This window comes from Momordica charantia (assembly GCF_013281855.1).
Source record: "Momordica charantia cultivar OHB3-1 chromosome 8 unlocalized genomic scaffold, Mcharantia_2.0 BLBB01000008.1, whole genome shotgun sequence".
NCBI classification, from domain to species: Eukaryota; Viridiplantae; Streptophyta; class Magnoliopsida; order Cucurbitales; family Cucurbitaceae; genus Momordica; species Momordica charantia.
The window spans coordinates 288,554-306,892 of NW_028275166.1; the positions used below are offsets into that span (position 1 = coordinate 288,554).

General features: G+C 32.8%; 3 protein-coding genes across 4 annotated transcripts; all 3 read left to right on the forward strand.

Annotated features, from left to right (window-relative positions):
* The first annotated feature begins 1,635 nt into the window (after positions 1-1,635).
* Positions 1,636-2,712, forward strand: LOC111005121 (RAF-like serine/threonine-protein kinase PRAF). The gene is made up of 2 exons (XM_022276513.2): positions 1,636-1,985; positions 2,080-2,712. Exons 1-2 carry the CDS (start codon positions 1,832-1,834, stop codon positions 2,487-2,489), a joined length of 564 nt encoding a protein of 187 aa, XP_022132205.1. The 5' UTR covers positions 1,636-1,831; the 3' UTR covers positions 2,490-2,712.
* A 2,146-nt stretch (positions 2,713-4,858) lies between these two features.
* Positions 4,859-7,514, forward strand: LOC111005163 (flavanone 3-dioxygenase 2). 2 transcript variants are annotated; one of them, XM_088127545.1, is made up of 2 exons: positions 4,859-5,838; positions 6,999-7,170. In XM_088127545.1, exons 1-2 carry the CDS (start codon positions 5,050-5,052, stop codon positions 7,035-7,037), a joined length of 828 nt encoding a protein of 275 aa, XP_087983671.1. In that variant the 5' UTR covers positions 4,859-5,049; the 3' UTR covers positions 7,038-7,170. The 2 variants fall into 2 exon arrangements, with proteins under 2 accessions (XP_087983671.1, XP_022132267.1); XM_022276575.2 differs by having other exon boundaries at positions 4,866-5,838; positions 7,031-7,514.
* A 139-nt stretch (positions 7,515-7,653) lies between these two features.
* LOC111005164 (non-functional NADPH-dependent codeinone reductase 2) lies at positions 7,654-8,996 on the forward strand. The gene is made up of 3 exons (XM_022276576.2): positions 7,654-8,067; positions 8,162-8,405; positions 8,480-8,996. Exons 1-3 carry the CDS (start codon positions 7,703-7,705, stop codon positions 8,882-8,884), a joined length of 1,014 nt encoding a protein of 337 aa, XP_022132268.1. The 5' UTR covers positions 7,654-7,702; the 3' UTR covers positions 8,885-8,996.
* The last annotated feature ends 9,343 nt before the right edge of the window (positions 8,997-18,339 follow it).

The following is an 18,339-nucleotide window of genomic DNA, read 5'->3' on the forward strand; positions in this document are numbered from 1 at the left end:
CTCATTCTAGAACAAGATCTCAATTCTTGCTTCTAGATCTTTGATCATAGAGGTAATCAATTTCTAGCATTTCTCTTGGTTGATTCTAACTTGTTTAAGGAGGTGTTAATTTCTTTGATTCAAGGGTTCTTGCTCAACAAAAGCTTGGATCATTGGGCTGAGAATTAGGATTGCCTTATCACTATATCTCCAAGTGACTTGCATTTTAGCAACAATAATAATAAAATTTGAATACTATTTTTATAAAATTTTAAAAGAAAAACATATTTCATTTATATGATTAAAAAGTTATGTACCATTTTATCATTATGGTATAACCTATAGAAATAATCACCATTAAACAAACTTTAGTTTCAAAATTTTTATTAATTTGAAAAGACAATAGAGAAGGAAAATACAAACATAAAATTGTAGACCATAAGGAAATATATATAAATTACAAAAAAGAAAAAGCTAACAAGAGACGCTAAAACTTATACTTCAAAGTGAACAATAATAGTATTAGTATTGTCCTACACGTGATTGATAGGTTATAATATATTTATTTTGAATATGATAGGGTTACAGAAGTTGAAAAAAAAAACGATTATTATTATTATTATTATTATTTTTAAAAAAGAGGAAAGACGATATGGATAAGTAGAGGAGAGATATTGAATAAAGGAAAAGCAATAAATTGAAAGAGCTTTTTGTTTAACTTTAGGGGTAGAGTATGAATTGAAGTTTTCAAGTGGGTATCAAGGAAATTGAAAGTGCATCGTTTCGGATAAGAAGAGAAAAGAGATGATACGTCAGACTTACCTAGTCTCGCCATCTTTATGAAAACTATTTTTGGGCCAGTAAGATGGAGGCACATGCAGGAGAGTAGGGGACCTCAAGCCCAGTCCACATCCAACCCAACCATATGTCTTGCTTGGTGCACCTAGCCATCATGTCTAAAAGGGACAACTATTTCTTTTTTTGTTCGATCGAAAGATAGTGAATTCGAATCACTCACTCCCACATATTGTACTAAAAAGAATTCTAACTTTTTAATCCATGGCAAACCAAGAATCTCCTTAAACCGCTCTCTCTTTAGTCCTTGGTCCTTAGTATTGTTTTTTGCTTTCGCACCTGCTAAAATATCAACGTTGGTTAATAAATGTTAGTAATTGATTGATTGAGACATTAATTGCCCGTATCCAATCACATCAGTACACGTGTTATAAGCTAACGGTGGTCCAAGTCCAAGCAATTGGGAGGCAGGCTCTTTCCATGTCGAAAAAAGAAAAAATGAAAAAAGAAAAAGGAAAAAGGAAAGGCCAATACGCGAATAGGACCCGTCATGGGACCACTCAAAACCGTTGGTGACGGGGGAAATCTTCGTTGAGGATATCCGGTCCCCTCCCCTCCCCTCCCCTCCCTGTTGTGTTTATTTAAAAATAGTTATAATAACAGAAAATCTTCTCCCATTTATCGTTTATGTAATTATTGGTTTCGGTTAAATTATGTATCGTATCTTATCCAAATGAAACCTGGATCACAATTCACACACATCATTCCCATCCTCCACCGTGTCTTGACTCTTCAGTCCTGCTGACCATCCTAATGTGAGAATTTTTAATTAAAGGCCGATAATTTCAATCAAGAAATGGGATGTAATTTGGTTTAAAATTTAATTGAGGTTGGGTTGAGTTGGAGGCGAAGGAGAGAGAGTCTATAAATAAGGCGGAGAAGGATGGATATTCCCTGGATTGGGTAACCCAAAGCAAATTAAGGGGATCTCGCCCTCTCCATATCTAATTGTCATTTGGTAATCCAATATCCAATATCCAATTCCAATAGCTGATACATGGGCAGACCTCCCCTCCACCGCAACGCTCTCACCCTCAAGTTCCTCTGCAGCTACGGCGGCAAGATCCTCCCTCGCTATCCCGACGGCAAACTCCGCTACCACGGTGGCGAAACCCGCCTTCTTGCCGTTAGCCGCTCCATTTCCTTTACTGGTAACCGCTTCATTTCTCTGTATTCGTGTTCTGTGTTCTGTACTCTGTATTCTGTATTCTAATTGCAATAACTGTGATACATGGTACGGTACAGAGCTGTTGTTCAAGTTCGGGCAGCTGTGCGGAACATCCGTTTGTGTGAGCTTCCGTTGCCAATTGCCAAGAGAAGACCTGGATGCCCTAGTTTCCATCACCTCCGACGAAGATCTCGCCAATCTCATCGAAGAGTACGATCGAGCCGCTTCTCCACCCTCGTCATTCAATTTCAAGATCAGAGCATTCCTTTCACCTCCAAAATTATATACCAAAAACATCTCCCCTCCTCCTTCCTCCCTCTCCTCCTCCTCCTCCTCCATGTCGCCGCCTCACCGCTGCTCTCGTCACATCTCACTGCCCAATCATAATTCCTACTTCGAAAGATCTGTGTCCGTCCCTCTCATTCTCTGTAACCTTCACGGAAACTCCAGGCGCATCTTCATCCACAACGCTAACAGCTGGGGATAACACCAACTCTTCCAACAGGGGGAGGCTGATGAGATAGGCAACACAAAAACTCCATCAATTCAACCCTATATTTTTTCCCACCAAAAAAAAAAAAGAAAGAAAGAAAGAAATTAGAATCCCGAGTACCCAGAGAAAGCCCATTTTTAATGTAATTATCCTGTAAATTGCAGCTTTGCTAATTTTGTTGCATTGCCATTAATGAATTTTCATTCAAATTTCCCTATACGATGTGGTGATTTGAGTTGGTTCTTCTTCAATCCTCGTCTCAAATTTGCAACTGCTGGTTTTCCTCGCTAATTGCGATTTTCATCTGTTGTTTGCTTGCATGCACATACCTTTCCCCTCCAAGTTCTTTCTGCCATTAAATATGTCAAATTTTGTTCTCTGTTTTGAAATCGTTATGGTTGATTTTCTTTTCCAGGAGGTGGCACAGGGTTGGACTCAGAGATTAAGCTGCCCCGGATACTATAAATCATGAGTAAGTTTCCTGGACTCCGGTTTCTTCTTTTTTTTTTTTTTTCAATTAATTGCAGCGTCTGATCATTGCAACCGTGATTTTATATAACTTCGTTTTGTTTGTTACTATTAGTTTCTTGTTTCTGTAATGTTAAGCGATTGCTGCTGGGAAGCTGAGACGCACACCGGAGAGAAGGCCGATAGCTTCGGGATTTTAATTAATGGGAGACGCAGTATTATTATCCTAAACAAATTTATTCAAATGGAGAATGACAATCTCCGAAAATAATAATAATAAAAAAGCGGAAGAAATTTTGGTAGAGAAGAGAAGGTCAGAAGGATGATATTTAAGAAGAAGAGCTTTCCTTCCACACAAATGGAGATTCTTCTTGCTTCCGTACGAAAATAGAAACCAAATTCAATGGATGAGAACCAGAATTAATACCATTTGTATTTGGACCAACCTGGAGAAAGAAGTTTCGGACAAAGTTTTTGTTATAGTTCACTGAATATTCATTCACCAAAAAAAACACTTCTAATTCTAAGTTTGGACTTGGAGGGATTTCTTTTTTTAATCCTATTTCTTCCAAGGACATATGTGGCAAATATTTTTCTTTGTACCAATGGTTTTTGGAAATAAGGTTTACAACTTTTTCAGACTTCCCCTGCCCGCGATTATTAGCAGGTTTTAATCTAAAGTAAAAAAAAGTTCATTTGTTTGCAAGATCACCTAAAATTTATATCATGCATGTTCCAGTTAATTTATATTTTAGTTTATAATCTTGATCCCTAAATAATATTCAAAATTTATAATTGTGTAAATAAACATAAAAAGAAATTGCGTAAAATAAGGCATCGTCTTCTTTCTTCACATGCTCCTATTGCAAAGTCACAAACTTAATTTTTTTGCCATGAAGAGCGGAATTGTATAGTGTTAAAGATCCCACATTGAAAAGATAATGGATCTAATAAAAGTTAATAATAGATATGGACTATTTTTCTCATTACTAATTGGTTTTAAGATGGAACCCATGAATATTGATATATAGAATAATAACTAAAAATGAAAGTTGGATGGATGATCTATATCCTTACGTTATTTTCTATGATGTGAGAATATCTAAGGTAATCTACAACTTGTTTCTCCTACCTCCATTTTAATATATATGCTCAAAAATCAAAATGCAAGTTGAAGTTTTTAACAATTTTTAATGCTACACGTTACAATCACGTAACAATACTAAGATATATATATATATATATATATATATATATATATATATAATTTATTAAGTTGACTAAGTTTTCTTGTTGAAACTGTTCTGCATTATCTAGGTTGAGCTTTCTTAGAATAAGAATAAAACTCAGTGGAAGAGTGCGTATTTTTCTCCCAATAAGAATTATCTTCCAAGTCATCCCTTGATTCCATTCCCATTATCCTCTAACAATTTTTCTCCCATCAATCTATTAACTTGAGGAGGATCTCGCCATTTAATTTCATTCCTACAATTTAGTAAACGATAATGAAAGTTTTGTTACGATTGCGGGTAAGTAAACGAGGTCTTAGTTTTATATGGAAAAAACTTGGTTCCTTTCAATTAAAGGACGAACTTATTCCTCGACATTATTAAATATTTGTCAGTTAAGAGAGAGAAATACAGAAATTAAAAAAGAAATTAATGGGTTATCAAATAAAAACTTTAACTCATTAAAGGTTATTAATAAACTCATCATTTAAATTTTTTTTCTTTTTTTTAATTTTGCATTCTCCATCTCTGAGTTGTCAAATACGTAATTCTATCTAAAAGGAAGTTTCTCACTAATTTCAACGAGCCAAATTATTTATTTATTTAATGGTATTACCATCGACTTAGTCAAGTCTTTTCCGTTTTATATCAAAGGGAACAAGTTGTGTTGGGTGACACGTGGAGCTCGGAGGAGTAGCATCGAGTATGGGAGTGGAGCCGGTGGTCGGTGGGAAATTATGATCTGATCTGGTCTGTGGTCTCGGTCTCCTGTGTGTTGTATAAAATAAATTTGGAAATTCCAATCTATCACACACCTGAAAGCTTGAAAGCCTGAAACGAAAGGAAAAAGTGAAAGTATGGCGGCAAGGTTCCAAATGGCGTGCGATTCTCAACCTCCTTCCCTGTCTCCTTCCTTTGTTCTCCCGGAGGACATAAGGCCACGTCTCCAACAAGTGTCACACGGCATCTCTGTTCCGGTCATCGACTTGGCCGCCGATGATCAATCCCTTGTGGTTGGAAAAGTATCGGAAGCCTGCCAGCAGTACGGCTTCTTCCAGGTCATCAATCACGGAATCCCGCAAGCCTTGTGCGACAGAGTACTGGACACAGTCGCCCAATTCTTCCACCTCCCTCCCCAACACAGGAACCAATACGTCACCACCGACCACAAGAAGAAGGTTAAAATCTTCAATTACTACGCCAACGTGGAGGGGCGGAGGGTCAACATGTGGAGCGAAACCTTCACGCTTCCCTGGAATCCCGATCCCGTGGAGACGGAGTATCTGGACGTGGTACCCGAAGAGCCAGCCGTATACAGGGAAGTTTACGGGGAGTACGCGAGGGAGATGGGAAGCCTAATGGAGAGGCTTCTGGGGTTGATGTCGTTGGGGCTGGGCCTGGAGGAGGGCGCGCTCAAGAGGCGCATCGGGGCCAAGCCGGAGCTGTACTCGCAGGCCAACTACTACCCGCCCTGTCCGGACCCAGAGCTCACCATGGGCCTCGGGGCCCATACTGATATTGTAGCCATTGCGGTGCTGTTGCAGAACCAAGCCCCCAGTGGGCTCCATATCATGAAAGATGACCACTGGGTCTCCGTCGATCCTATTCCCAATTCACTTGTCGTCAATTTGGCTGATCAAGTCCAGGTACGCCAACACCACACACACAACCACCATTCACCATTATCATACTTTTTCTTTTCCTTTTCCCTCTTACAATTACAATAAATCATTCATTCTTGATTATTTCTTGCTTAGTCAACACCAACCTATACATAAAGACGTTGACTTTATTAATCTGACTTGACACCATATTCATTGTATAAGTGGAAGAAAAAAAGCACAGAGGCTTCCTAACAGTATTGAATTGTACATGATTGCTAGTTAAAACAGGTTTAGAACAAAATTTGAGAACTTTTAAGGTAACCATTTTTTTAATTTAAATTTTTAATTTTCTTTTAGTACTGTATGAACGAGTGATATGCTTTTCTTAGAAAAAATAATAATAATAAAATTGTTTTTCTTCTAAAATTATTTGTCTACAAATTGTGGTTATGATACCACCCATACTTCAATTCAATATATGCTCATAAATGTATGTTTCAACAAGCAGTTACAGTATTTTACATTTGTGTTAAAATCATAATCATATATATGTATTTTCTTTTTTTTTTTTAAATAAAGCCAAGTGGAGATTATTAATTTTGTTGAATATTATTATTTAAAAAAAGACTATGCAGGAGTCATACACTAATTTTGTTGTATTGTTCCTACTCCAAGAAGGCATATTTTTAAATGTTAAAAGACAATTAACCCTCCACATTTCTATCATACAATTTTATCTTTGGTTTCATCCAAAAGACATCATAACAATAGAAATATTGTCTTCTGTCTCATTTTTAGATGACCAACTTTCTATTGCATTCTTAGAAGGTATCATTAGATATTGAATATTGTCGCCGCTCATGAGGTATTTAGCCCTGTACAATTTAAAAATTGAAAAATAAATAAATAAGTTAATAGAACACAGAAAAGGTTTGATTACATTTAAAGAAAGAAAATATAGATTTTGTTAATTAGGAAAAGAGAAGATTGTTTGATAACTATTTTGCTTTTATTTTTTATTTTTGTTTTTAAATATTAAGTTTAGAAGTATTTTTGCTTTGTTATACAAAAGTTTTAAAAGGTTAGGTTTTGTTATTCATAATTTTTTTTAGTATAACATGTGAGGGTGACCGATTGAAACATTAAAATGTTTGTGTCTTGAGTAAGTAGAAAATGAAAATGTTTGTGTTTTGAGTAAGCAGAAAATGAAAATCGGTAATGTGATGGGGAGCAGGTTTTGAGCAATGGAAGGTACAAGAGTGTGATCCACAGGGCTGTGACCAACAGCGTGATGGAACGAGTATCCATGGTAATGTTCTATGCACCCAACGACGACACGGTGATCAAGCCAATTGAGGAGCTGACCGACGAACACCATCCTCCCTTGTACACAAGCTTCACTTACAGAGAGTTCATGCAACGCTTCCACGCCCAGGAAGGAAGAAGAAGAAGAGTCAAGGAAACTTTTGAGCTCCCCCACACCCCAACTCAATCAACTTCCCCTAATTAACGTGTTTGAACTTCTTAATTTCATTTAAACCATGAAACCCCAATTTGAATTTGAACAATTCGTTCTCCCGTGCGTTGGGTTTAACTTAAGATCTCTGTTTTTTAACCCACTTTTTCTCGCGACATTAGATCCTTTTTATGTATGTATCCTGTAACCCCAATATATAATTGAAGCAAGCTTCAGCTGAGCCAAATTTAGACTGTGATTACACCCAATAGCAGAACAGAACAGGGGAGAAAAGGAAAATGGATGGCAGGAAGTTGTTGCGTTTCCTAGGTTTCCGCAAGAAAATCACAAACACGTGAAGCTCGCCTCCTTCTTACTTGTACGCCATTCCCTTTAACACATCCAATAAATACGCAGAGTTGAAGTTTAATTGAGAGAAGGCGGGAAGGCATGGCAAATGCGGCGATAGTGAATATGAATATGAATATGATGAGCACTACTATGCCAACAGTGTCGCTCAAGTCTTCCGCGTCCGGGCACAGCGTTCGAATGCCCATACTTGGTATGGGCACGGCGGCCGACCCATTTGACGCGTCCGCCTTGAAAGCCGCAGTACCCGAGGCCATCAGGCTTGGTTACCGCCATTTCGACACCGCTGCATCATATGGCTCCGAGCAACCTCTCGGAGAAGCCATTGCAGAAGCACTAGAGCTCGGCCTCTTGAGTTCTAGGGAGGAGGTCTTCGTAACATCCAAGCTCTGGTGTGGCGATGCCCATCCTAATACAGTCCTTCCTGCTCTCCGCAACTCTCTCAGGTTACCAATTGTAATTTGGTTTGTATTAATTTTGTTATTTTCCCTCCCCCTAAAAACCAAACAAAAAATAAAGGAAAGTTCTAAAACAGAACAGAACATTGAAGCTGGAGTACCTGGACCTGTATCTCGTACACTGGCCCATCAGCCTAAAGCCAGGAAAAGACGACTTCTCCATACACAGCAGCGACCTGGTTCCAATGGACTTAGAGTCCGTTTGGGGAGGCATGGAGGAATGCCAAAGACTCGGCCTGGCCAGAGCAATTGGCGTCTGCAACTTCTCTTGCAAGAAGCTCCAAAACCTTCTCTCTTTCTCCAAAATCCCTCCCGCAGTGAACCAAGTAAGAGTAAGACAATGAAAAATGAGACAAAAATGAAAAATGTAGCGACTGTTGTGTTGTTTTGGTTTGGTCAGGTGGAGATGAGCCCGGTGTGGCAGCAGAGGAAGCTGAGAGAATTCTGCAATTCGAATGGGATCGTAGTGACGGCCTACTCTCCTCTGGGAGCGAAGGGCGCGTCGTGGGGGACCAGCCAGGTGATGGACTGCGAAATTCTCAAGGACATTGCGGAGGCCACGCACAGGACGGTGGCGCAGGTATCTCTGAGATGGGTGTACGAACAAGGGGTGACCCTGCTGGTGAAGAGCACCAACAAGAGGAGAATGGAAGAGAATCTGTCCATTTTTGATTGGGCGTTGACGGAGGAGCATCACCGCAGCATAAATCAGATCAAGCAGCAGAGAGGGCTGTCTAGGCACGATTTCATCTCCGCCCATGGGCCCTACAAATCTATTCAACAACTATGGGACGGGGAGTTGTGATTCTAATTCTCCCCTTCTAACCAGTCCATTTCTGAAACCCAAATCAACTCTTGTCAAAGTTTGAACCAGTATAATGAAATGGGCCAGCGGCCCAACGCTGTTTCAACAAAAACCAGCCGTCTCTCTGTCTCCAACTCATTCAAGAGTAAGACAGATGCATCTTCTTTACCTTGTTTTTTTCCCCCCTTTATTCTAACAAATTTTTTTTTAAATTGTTTTTAGATGGTATGATTTAAATAAAAATTTTTGAAAACAACATCTTTTTCCGTGTTATTTTGAATTTAAAACTTTACAAATTACATTTAAAAAGATAATAACTTTTATAAATATATCATTTCATCCCGTCATATACTTATTTAATTTTTATTAAAATTAAAATAGGTAAAACATAATATATTATACATTATATAATATATTATGTTTTATAATAAAATTTATAACATACGTTAATAAATTAATTAATAATATTTTAAATATATTACTAGCCAATCTCAACATTTTTAATTTGAGATTCAATTTTCAAATCCACTGTAAACACATATTTTTTCATTCCCATCTTTTTTTAAGATTTGTGTTTTTAGATCATCAATCACACACACCCTAGACTACCTTTTTAAATTTTTAGATATATCAAATCAAATATGAAATAAGATATATATGATTGGTTTACCTGTTGTTATTGGAATTTTGCTTTCTTTTGCATGGGTTGCCAGATTTTCTTATTTTCTCAAAATTGAAAAGTTGTTACTTCTTTTATAAATTCCTATTAAATTTGTTTTTACTATTTTTGTAAGGGGCCTGTATTAAATGAAAACAGTAAATATAAATATTTTAATTCGAATTTAAAAGATGACTCAATTTTAGTAAATGAGAGGGCCGAGAATAATAATTATTTGTTATGTGTGTCGTCGCTTAAATATTTTCTCTCGAGAAGGAAAATAATTTTTGGACGCGTCTTTGTTGTAATACGGATACGGACAGCGATGTGACTTCAACATCCTCGCTAGTACATATAACATGTTTCTTTCTAATTCTACCCCCTAACCAATAACCAATAACCAATTCCATCTCCCCACATTTTCTTTTATTCTTAAACAAAATTAAATATTATCCATATTCACTCTCTTACCAATCTTATTTAGTTCTTCCGTACTCTTATCTTTTTCATTGAAAAATATATAAAGTTACTTTAATTACTTGTTTTTTCTTTTGAGTTATTCATTATTTAATTTCTATTTTTTTAATTATTAAACAAGTCAGTGAAAATCAAATAAATGAATGATGATACAACATTTTAAAAATATTATTTTATGTATATATCGAATATCCCGCTGAACCTAAATTACAAAGTCAATCAATTTTGTATAATTAAAAATTTTATTCATGTATATGGGTCAGAGAGCTAAATAAGGTGGTTTACTCTTTAGCTCACTGATGCAACTATATAACAATTTTTAACAAATGTAGTTCATGCATGGAGCATCTTCTTATATTTAATAAAGTTAATTGTTTTTCAATTTAATCTTTTGAGTTCATTAGTAATTTAATCATGTTTAAGATGGTACTTACATTTCCGCTTAAACTTTTGAGTTCATTAGTGATTTAATCATGTTAAAAGATTGATTTTTCTAAATATATATATATATCATTTAAGAGATACCATCTCATTAAAAGTAAAATTAGTATTATTTTTTTCTTGAATTCAATTTAAGATATGCGCAAGAAATAAAGATAAAACAGAATGTGTATCATGTTGGAAATGTAAATTTTACAGCGCATCAAAAGATGACTATATTAATTATATCATTGTTAACATAAATGTTTAAAGTATAATCACAAATTAAAATTGTTGGGGTCAGAAATTAGGATGCCACCTGTTGCTTTCTTGAGTTGGCGTGTAGTTCGCGAGGCCGACCGGCCAGTTAGGTGTAGTTCGAAAGGTCGGAAGTGGGAACTAAGGAAGCACTTAACTACCCATTTACCGCTACTACAGGTAGTGAGTCTAGTTTTCCGAAATGGGAATCGCGACTGACTTAAAGTTAAACTCACCTTTAGGTGTATACGAATTTGTGTATTTACTCGAGGGTGAAACAGTTTATACCAAATTTGATTTGAGTGTCGGAGTACTCATTCTTTTCTTTCGCATGTCTTTGTTGATATAGATTCGTGATCCATACCAGACATTTTTGTGCTAAAACAAAAACTGTACAATCCATCCTTTAATATTGAATTCATATATTTAATTTAACCGAAGTATAAATCAATAACCTTAGTAGCATTTTTTTTCTTTAAATTGCAAGTTGAAAAACCAACTTAAATATAATTATTGAATTGATTAAAGCATATATACCTGGTTCAAAAGATCAAAGCGTTTGTTAATTTTATTTCTAGAAATTAGTTTAATTTTTGTTTATGGGATGTTTTTAGATATTAGATGATTAAATAGTTAAATTTTTTAAAATGGAATTAATGAGTTGTACTTTTGTTTTTTGGACAAAAATTTATGAGTTGTATTGTATTGTATTACTATTAGTTTGATATAAATTAAAGAAAAAAAAAAGAGAGAAAAAAGAAAAAGAAAAAGAAAAGAATTTCCCGTGAGTCCCCGGAGGCAACACGCAATCTGTACGCGCGTCTAGTGTATCTTAAGTTCTTAACCACAGATACAATTGAAGTGGGGCCCACCATTAAATAGAATAACCAATGGGACGCAACGCAAAGGTCAAAATAATTCTGCCTCTTTATTTTCTCTCATCCCGACAACAATTGCTATTGTCGACTGTCGTTTCCTTTATGCACGTCGAGTTTTATTAGTTAGAAAAGCCAACTAAATTTACGTGGCCAATAATATCAATTTTAGGCTAATTCAAAACACAACAAACATATACTCATATTTTTTGTTCGGGTTAAAATATAAATTTTAGTTTTTGTATTCATAACTATAATGTTTTTTTACTTTAAAAAAGTTTAATTCTAACAACTTATTAAACTTTTAGATCTATGTCTATTTAATTTTTAAGGACCTGTTTGATAACTTTCTCATTTCGTGTTTCCTCTTTTTAATAAAGAAAAATAGAATTGTATGACTTCAATACTCGTGGATTCAAGGGTTGATAAAACAATATTTTGATTTATGTTTGAGAACAAATTAGAAATGGAAGAAGAAACAAACAACTTTTTTTATTGTTTTCAAAATTTCTATACAATTTTAAGAATATTACTAAAACAGAGAAACAAAAAATATATATATAGTTGTAAAATGTTTAGATTTCTAAATGAAATTTGGAAATGACAAACAAAAAACAAGAACGTTATCATACGGGCTCTAAATAATTTTATAGACTTATGGCATGTTTGTTTAATGCTTATGGCACCAAATGCTTGAACTTGTCAAAAAAAAAAAAATAACCTGCCATGCATGCAATTTTAAATACAATTAGTTTAATGCTTATGCCACAAATGTCTAAATTATCCCATAACAACTTGCTTTCTAATCTTTAAGTTCAGTTAATTTTCTGCTTACACCATCCAGAATTTGTCTCAAATAAAACTCATCATATAATATATAAATAAAACAACTCAACGTAGTATAAATGTTAAATTGACAAAGGCAATAGTGAAAGTTTAGAGACAATAGAAACATTTTAAAATAAAAAGACATGATAGATACAGTTGTCGAGACCTACTTATTAAAAATCTTTTTTTTATTACAAAGACCAGATAGACATAAATCTAAAACTCTTCCATATTTATATGTAAATCAACACTATAAATAATGAACTATCAATTTTCTAAGGAGCCACAAACAATTTAATTTTGTGATAAATGGTTTAAAAAAATTTAATTCGAGGGAAAGAAAAAAAAAATAATGAATGGAGACAGATGGGGAAATGGGGGTTAAAATAGTGAAGAGGCGAATTATCTTGGTCGATGTTCCTATTATTTATTCCAGATTTCACTAAACATAAATATTTTATTAGAAAAACATAAGGGAAGAATTAAATGTGGTGCAGGGTTTTATAAATTGGACATTGTGTAATTTATATTGTTCATTAAATATAGTAAAAAGGAGGAGAGAGAAGAATTTAAAGCTTTAAATAAATGGCAATTTATATGCATATACCATTGCCACGTGCGAGATCCATTACTACCATTTACATTTCCGTAAATATATTCGTACTGTTTGTCGAAGGCAAATATCGTTGCTAGCTTGCAATTGCATATAAAAATAATACATAGTAGAAAATTCAAATATATATAATATATATTATTATAAAATAAATAAATAAAAAGTGCATGTGTGGGAATTGAATGATGCATTATTAAAGGGGGTTTCAGAAAAATATTCATACACGAATTGCATAATTATAATGGCTGCAGAAAGGCATTTAAAGGCATTATAATAAGATCCGTCAGATCTTTAAATTTACGTTGGAGATATAATATTGTACTTTATAGGTCGTAGGGTAGCACAAGTTAAAGCTAAATTTCCATTTATTTGGCCATCTATCTATGCATCCCCATATAATAATACCTCATTCCTTTCACTTTCAGGGGGACAAACCTTCAGCTTTTTCCTAGCATCCAATTTACACTAACATCTATATCTATTTTTTCTCTTCTAATTGTCCCAATTCATATACCATATAGTTTTTAAATCTCTAACCCATAGATACTACATAAGTTTTGATCTGTTACAATTTAAAGATTAAATTGATATTAACATATGCTCCAAAGAGCGTGGACTCTTCATTCACTCTAGTATATACGGTATATATCCACAAATGCACTCATTCAATAATTATCATTTAGTTCAGACAAAATATTTAATATGAAACATTATTTTGTATCTAAAAGGAATGACAAATAAATATCACTCGATCGATAATAATATAAATAAAATGGATATGATTGCATGCCGCTGTGCAGGAGCGTATATATATTATATCTGCGTCCTCCTTTTTTTTGCTCGTACATTTGTCGGGGAAACTAGACCTTTTGCATTTTCAGCTTTACTGGAAATTTGCATATGCGAGCTACTATTTATTAATATATAATAAGTCATGTTTGATATATACTATGTCACGTTTATGCATGCAACCATACTATATTACAATTTAAATGTGAAGGTACAAAATCAAACTTACAATATATCACCTTAATAGTAGTTTATATAGGAAGGGAGGTTATAAGAAAGCACTTCAATTAAGAGAAACGGTAAGAATACCTAATTTCTTTTCGTTAACTTTACTACTATCTCTCAGACAATTTTCTTCTCTTCCATTTAATGCTCAATAATTTGATGAGATTTTTGCACAATTAAGGGGAAAAAAAACAAAGCCATACTTTTTGTGTGCTTCTTTTTTATTGTATTAGAAATATTGTGAGATTAAAGCTCATGTTTATTTAATTTAAGTAGCTAGTTAGATATTATGTGCTTTTGTAAAATTTAAAATATAATTTAGTTAGTAAAAGTGAATATGATTTTATTTTATGTGAAAAATTAAGTTGTAAACTTTTAGTTTTATAACCCCACCATTTCAATTGAAGTTAATTTTGTTTTTTTACTAAAACAAAAACTTATTAAAGTAAAGATAAATATAATTTATATAATGAGTTAAATAAGAATCGGAGCTTCGACCATGCATGCAAGATTAACAAATGCCGCGGGAGCACGTGGCAGAGGCGAAAATGGCATGCCTTCATTCCCTTTCTGCCCCGTAACCTCAACGAAGATTTATAGTTGTAGTGAATAGTTGGTTTCGGACGGGTATTGCAAAAATTGAAGTTCTCCCTAGCTCTAGTATTTACCCAAATAAAAAAAAAAAAAAATGCTTTTAATATATTTGTAGATATGGACATACCATCATAAAATAAGGGGTAACTTCCCTTTATGCAGCCGAGAAGTTAATTTTCTTAACTCTGGTAATTTTCCAAAAATATATTAATTAATAATGCTACCCTTTGAAGTAGACTTTATACTTGATATATGCTCAAAGACTATGAAAAGCTTTATTAAAACAGCCCTTATTTAAGTATTTTAAAACACACACTACAAAGGTGTTTAAATATGCATATTGAAAATAATATTTTAAATGAGTGGAGATAATTTTAATAAGGTGAAGGACAATTAAAATTTTACATTCTAACTTTGGATATAATATAATATATATATTCATAAAATTTAAATGAATAATTTTTTTGAAAACTTTGAAATCTCAAATTTTTGTTTAATATACTATTTTTTAACAATCAAATCAAAGGGGGTATACCCTCAATCTTCCTGTTCCTACATGCATTGAAAAGCTGAAACTCAACAAAAAAAAAAAAAAAGATTTCAAAGGATTTTTTTTCTGGAGTTAGGTAGCAAAATATAGAAACTCGTAAAACTGGAAAAAGAAATCCTGAGCTTGGTTCATTTAAATTTGAATATTTTTATTGAAACTCATATAAATTTAAATATTTAGAATTTAATAAGTTCAATTGCATTATTATATCGAGGAATAATCAATACTTTTTTTTTTTTGAAAGAGAATAATCAATACTGATACGTACTGGTAATATTGCATTATAAAAGTGGCCAAATTAGATTAATTAAAGCTTGTAGCTTTTACACTAATTGTTTTTTTTTTTCTTTTTTCTTTTTTTGAAAAAGGCTTCCCTAATTGCTTTGGTGTACCTATTGATTTTTCAGTACTGGTCATTTATGAAATCTAAAAAGTGATAATTAAATAAGTTATTCGTTATTATATTACACACATTTCAGACTAATTCAAACTGCAGAGAAAATAATTATTAAAAAAACTCAATTTTGTATATTTTTTCTTTTCTTTTGTTGCAAGGGCGGCAATGCCTTTGCTATAATATGTATTATTATTGCAAGTTAAAGTAGCAATTATTTATAATTACTCTATTCCTTTTACTGAAAAGTGAAAACAAATGTATTAGCATGTGACAATGTCACCTCTAATTTAATTTATTGGGAACGTATATTAATTGCTTATCTAAAATTCACCTAGTTATATATACATGATGGTACGTACAATCATTTAATTTGTAGTTACCCATTATATATACACATAAAATATAGGAAAAGTAAACTAAATAACGTTAAATAACTATGTATTTATAAAAATCTCATTACTTAAAAAAAAACTAATACTATATATACAAATACATAAACCTTTTTTCTTTTTTTTTTTTTTTTTTGCTATTTTGCAATTTTTCCTCTCTCTCTCTCTCTCTCTCTATATATATATATATATATTTGTTTATAAAGATGCAGGAAAATACTTTATTACCCATTTATATCTAATGAGATTAATACCCGCGCCAACCTCTATAATACCAATAATTGATTCCATTGTTTTGATGGAGAAACAAAACGAGTGCATTATTGAATTAAAGACACAATAATTTGCAACTGTGAGGAAGACGAAGTCGACAATTTTAATTATATATATATTTATAATGAATTGGGTCCAAGCCATCTACGGTTGCTACTCTACAAAAAAGGGATATACCCAATATTCAATTCATAGGAATTTCTAATACAACATTTAACCTTAAAGTTTAAACATTAACAACTTTTTTGGACGGACTTATTTAAATAATAATTAACATGTAATAGAGAAGGATGAGTGTGATAAATTAATAATTATACATATAAAATGAAGAATAATGGATTGAAAGGGAAGAAAAATTAAGAGAATTTAAGAGAGGAAGAAAAAAAAAAAGGTGCATTAAATGGAGTGATAGAGATGATTTGATGAGAAGGAAGAAGGGTCCATAAATATAATAAATATTTCATTTAGTAAGATTAGTTAGTTTTATGTGAAGTGTACCAAATTATTGTATTGCATGCAGATACTGTATCTGACACCATTTTCCTCTTCTCTTGCAATTTGCATCCCATAATATTTTCTTGTCCATCCTCTCTTTTAATTTGACGTCTCATTCCTTCTCTAGCTTTCAATTCTCATCTCTCTCTTTTCTCTCTCCCCCCATTTAACCTTTTTTTACAAAGAAAAAAAAATGATCTTCCTATTTTTTTCGCATTTACTAATATTAAATAATGTGATTATGACCATGTAATTTTGATTACAAAAACGTGATTGTTTTCTAAATCCCTAACATAATTAAAAATTGTCTCAAACAAGTACTATGAGATCCTATAAATTTTGGATATTGATCTATATCTATTCTTCCACTTTATTTCTTGCAATGTGGTCTTTTTAGGGTTTTTTTTTTCTTTTAAAGAATTCATATACCAAATTTGTTTGAAAAGAAAAATGTTTAGGTGATTCTATATGCTCACCACCAATAAAAAATTGACAGCTCATTATATATGAAAAATATATATATGTTTTGCATTTCTCTCTACTATCAAACATTTCATGGTGCTTAGCACAAGATAGGTGTTCCACACTAAGCACATTATAAATATTTTTTTCATTTAGAATACTGTGAAATGAATAATTTCTCTATTAAAATATAATAATAATAAATGAGTCAAATACGCCGAAAGGAGATTTTTTTCTCCTTCTAAAAGCATGAATATATTCAAATTTGTTTTCAAAAGTTTTCTTTTGAAATGAAAAAAAAAAAGTATTGAAGATTGAAGAAAGTTTATAAATTACCCCCAAGTATAGGGTTTTTGTTTTTGAAGCTCTTCTCTCTCATCATTAAAGGGGGGAGACACATGAACTGCAGCCACAGGTCACATCACATTTTGTTACAAAATGTGCAAATATTGCTTTGATTGTTTTACCATTTGATATTGATTTTTTTGTGATGGGAGAATAACAAAATTAATCTAATAAGCATTAAAACTAGGCAATTATTATTATTTTTTTTAGTAAAATAATTTAGGATGGAAAAATTTGAACTCATGACCTATTGATTAGGGACGAGTATCAATTCTCGTTTAGCTAAGTCTATCTTGGCTAACTAAGCAATTACTTGTAGGGTTTTTTTTCTCAATTTAATATTAGTTATGTAATTTTATTTTGTATATATTTGTATTGTTATGCATACACAAAATTAAGATAATAAATATATAATGATATTTTATTTAAATATCATCATTCAAAATCAAATACTAGTCTAACACGATTGGGTGTTGGGTATGTTTGACATCTCTTCCAATATGTCTTTCTCTCAAAATATGTATATATATAATATTTTGTTGACTATCACAAAAAATTGGACATTTTATTATTATTATTATTATTATTTTAATTTCCTTTATACATTTCTCTTTTTTACTAGTGAAGAAATAATTAGATTTGAGTAATAAGTAAACTTTAACAATTGAAAAAGCATGCATGCAGCTCCTAAAGCAAACTCAACTGAGATAAGCCAAAGAAAAGAAGGCACTTTTGAATTTAAATGGTTGTATCTCATTTACATGAAAATGTGAAGAAATGAAAATAAATATGCAAATTAGAGGATAG

Bases quoted from the DNA above. Each gene is read 5' to 3' on its own strand.
- LOC111005163 (XM_022276575.2), top strand. From the start codon at position 5,050: ATGGCGGCAAGGTTCCAAATGGCGTGCGATTCTCAACCTCCTTCCCTG. The intron at 5,839-7,030 runs GTACGCCAACAC...GATGGGGAGCAG, and splicing joins ATTTGGCTGATCAAGTCCAG to GTTTTGAGCAATGGAAGGTA.
- LOC111005121 (XM_022276513.2), top strand. From the start codon at position 1,832: ATGGGCAGACCTCCCCTCCACCGCAACGCTCTCACCCTCAAGTTCCTC. The intron at 1,986-2,079 runs GTAACCGCTTCA...GGTACGGTACAG, and splicing joins CCGCTCCATTTCCTTTACTG to AGCTGTTGTTCAAGTTCGGG.
- LOC111005164 (XM_022276576.2), top strand. From the start codon at position 7,703: ATGGCAAATGCGGCGATAGTGAATATGAATATGAATATGATGAGCACT. The intron at 8,068-8,161 runs GTTACCAATTGT...AAAACAGAACAG, and splicing joins GCTCTCCGCAACTCTCTCAG to AACATTGAAGCTGGAGTACC. The intron at 8,406-8,479 runs GTAAGAGTAAGA...TGGTTTGGTCAG, and splicing joins TCCCTCCCGCAGTGAACCAA to GTGGAGATGAGCCCGGTGTG.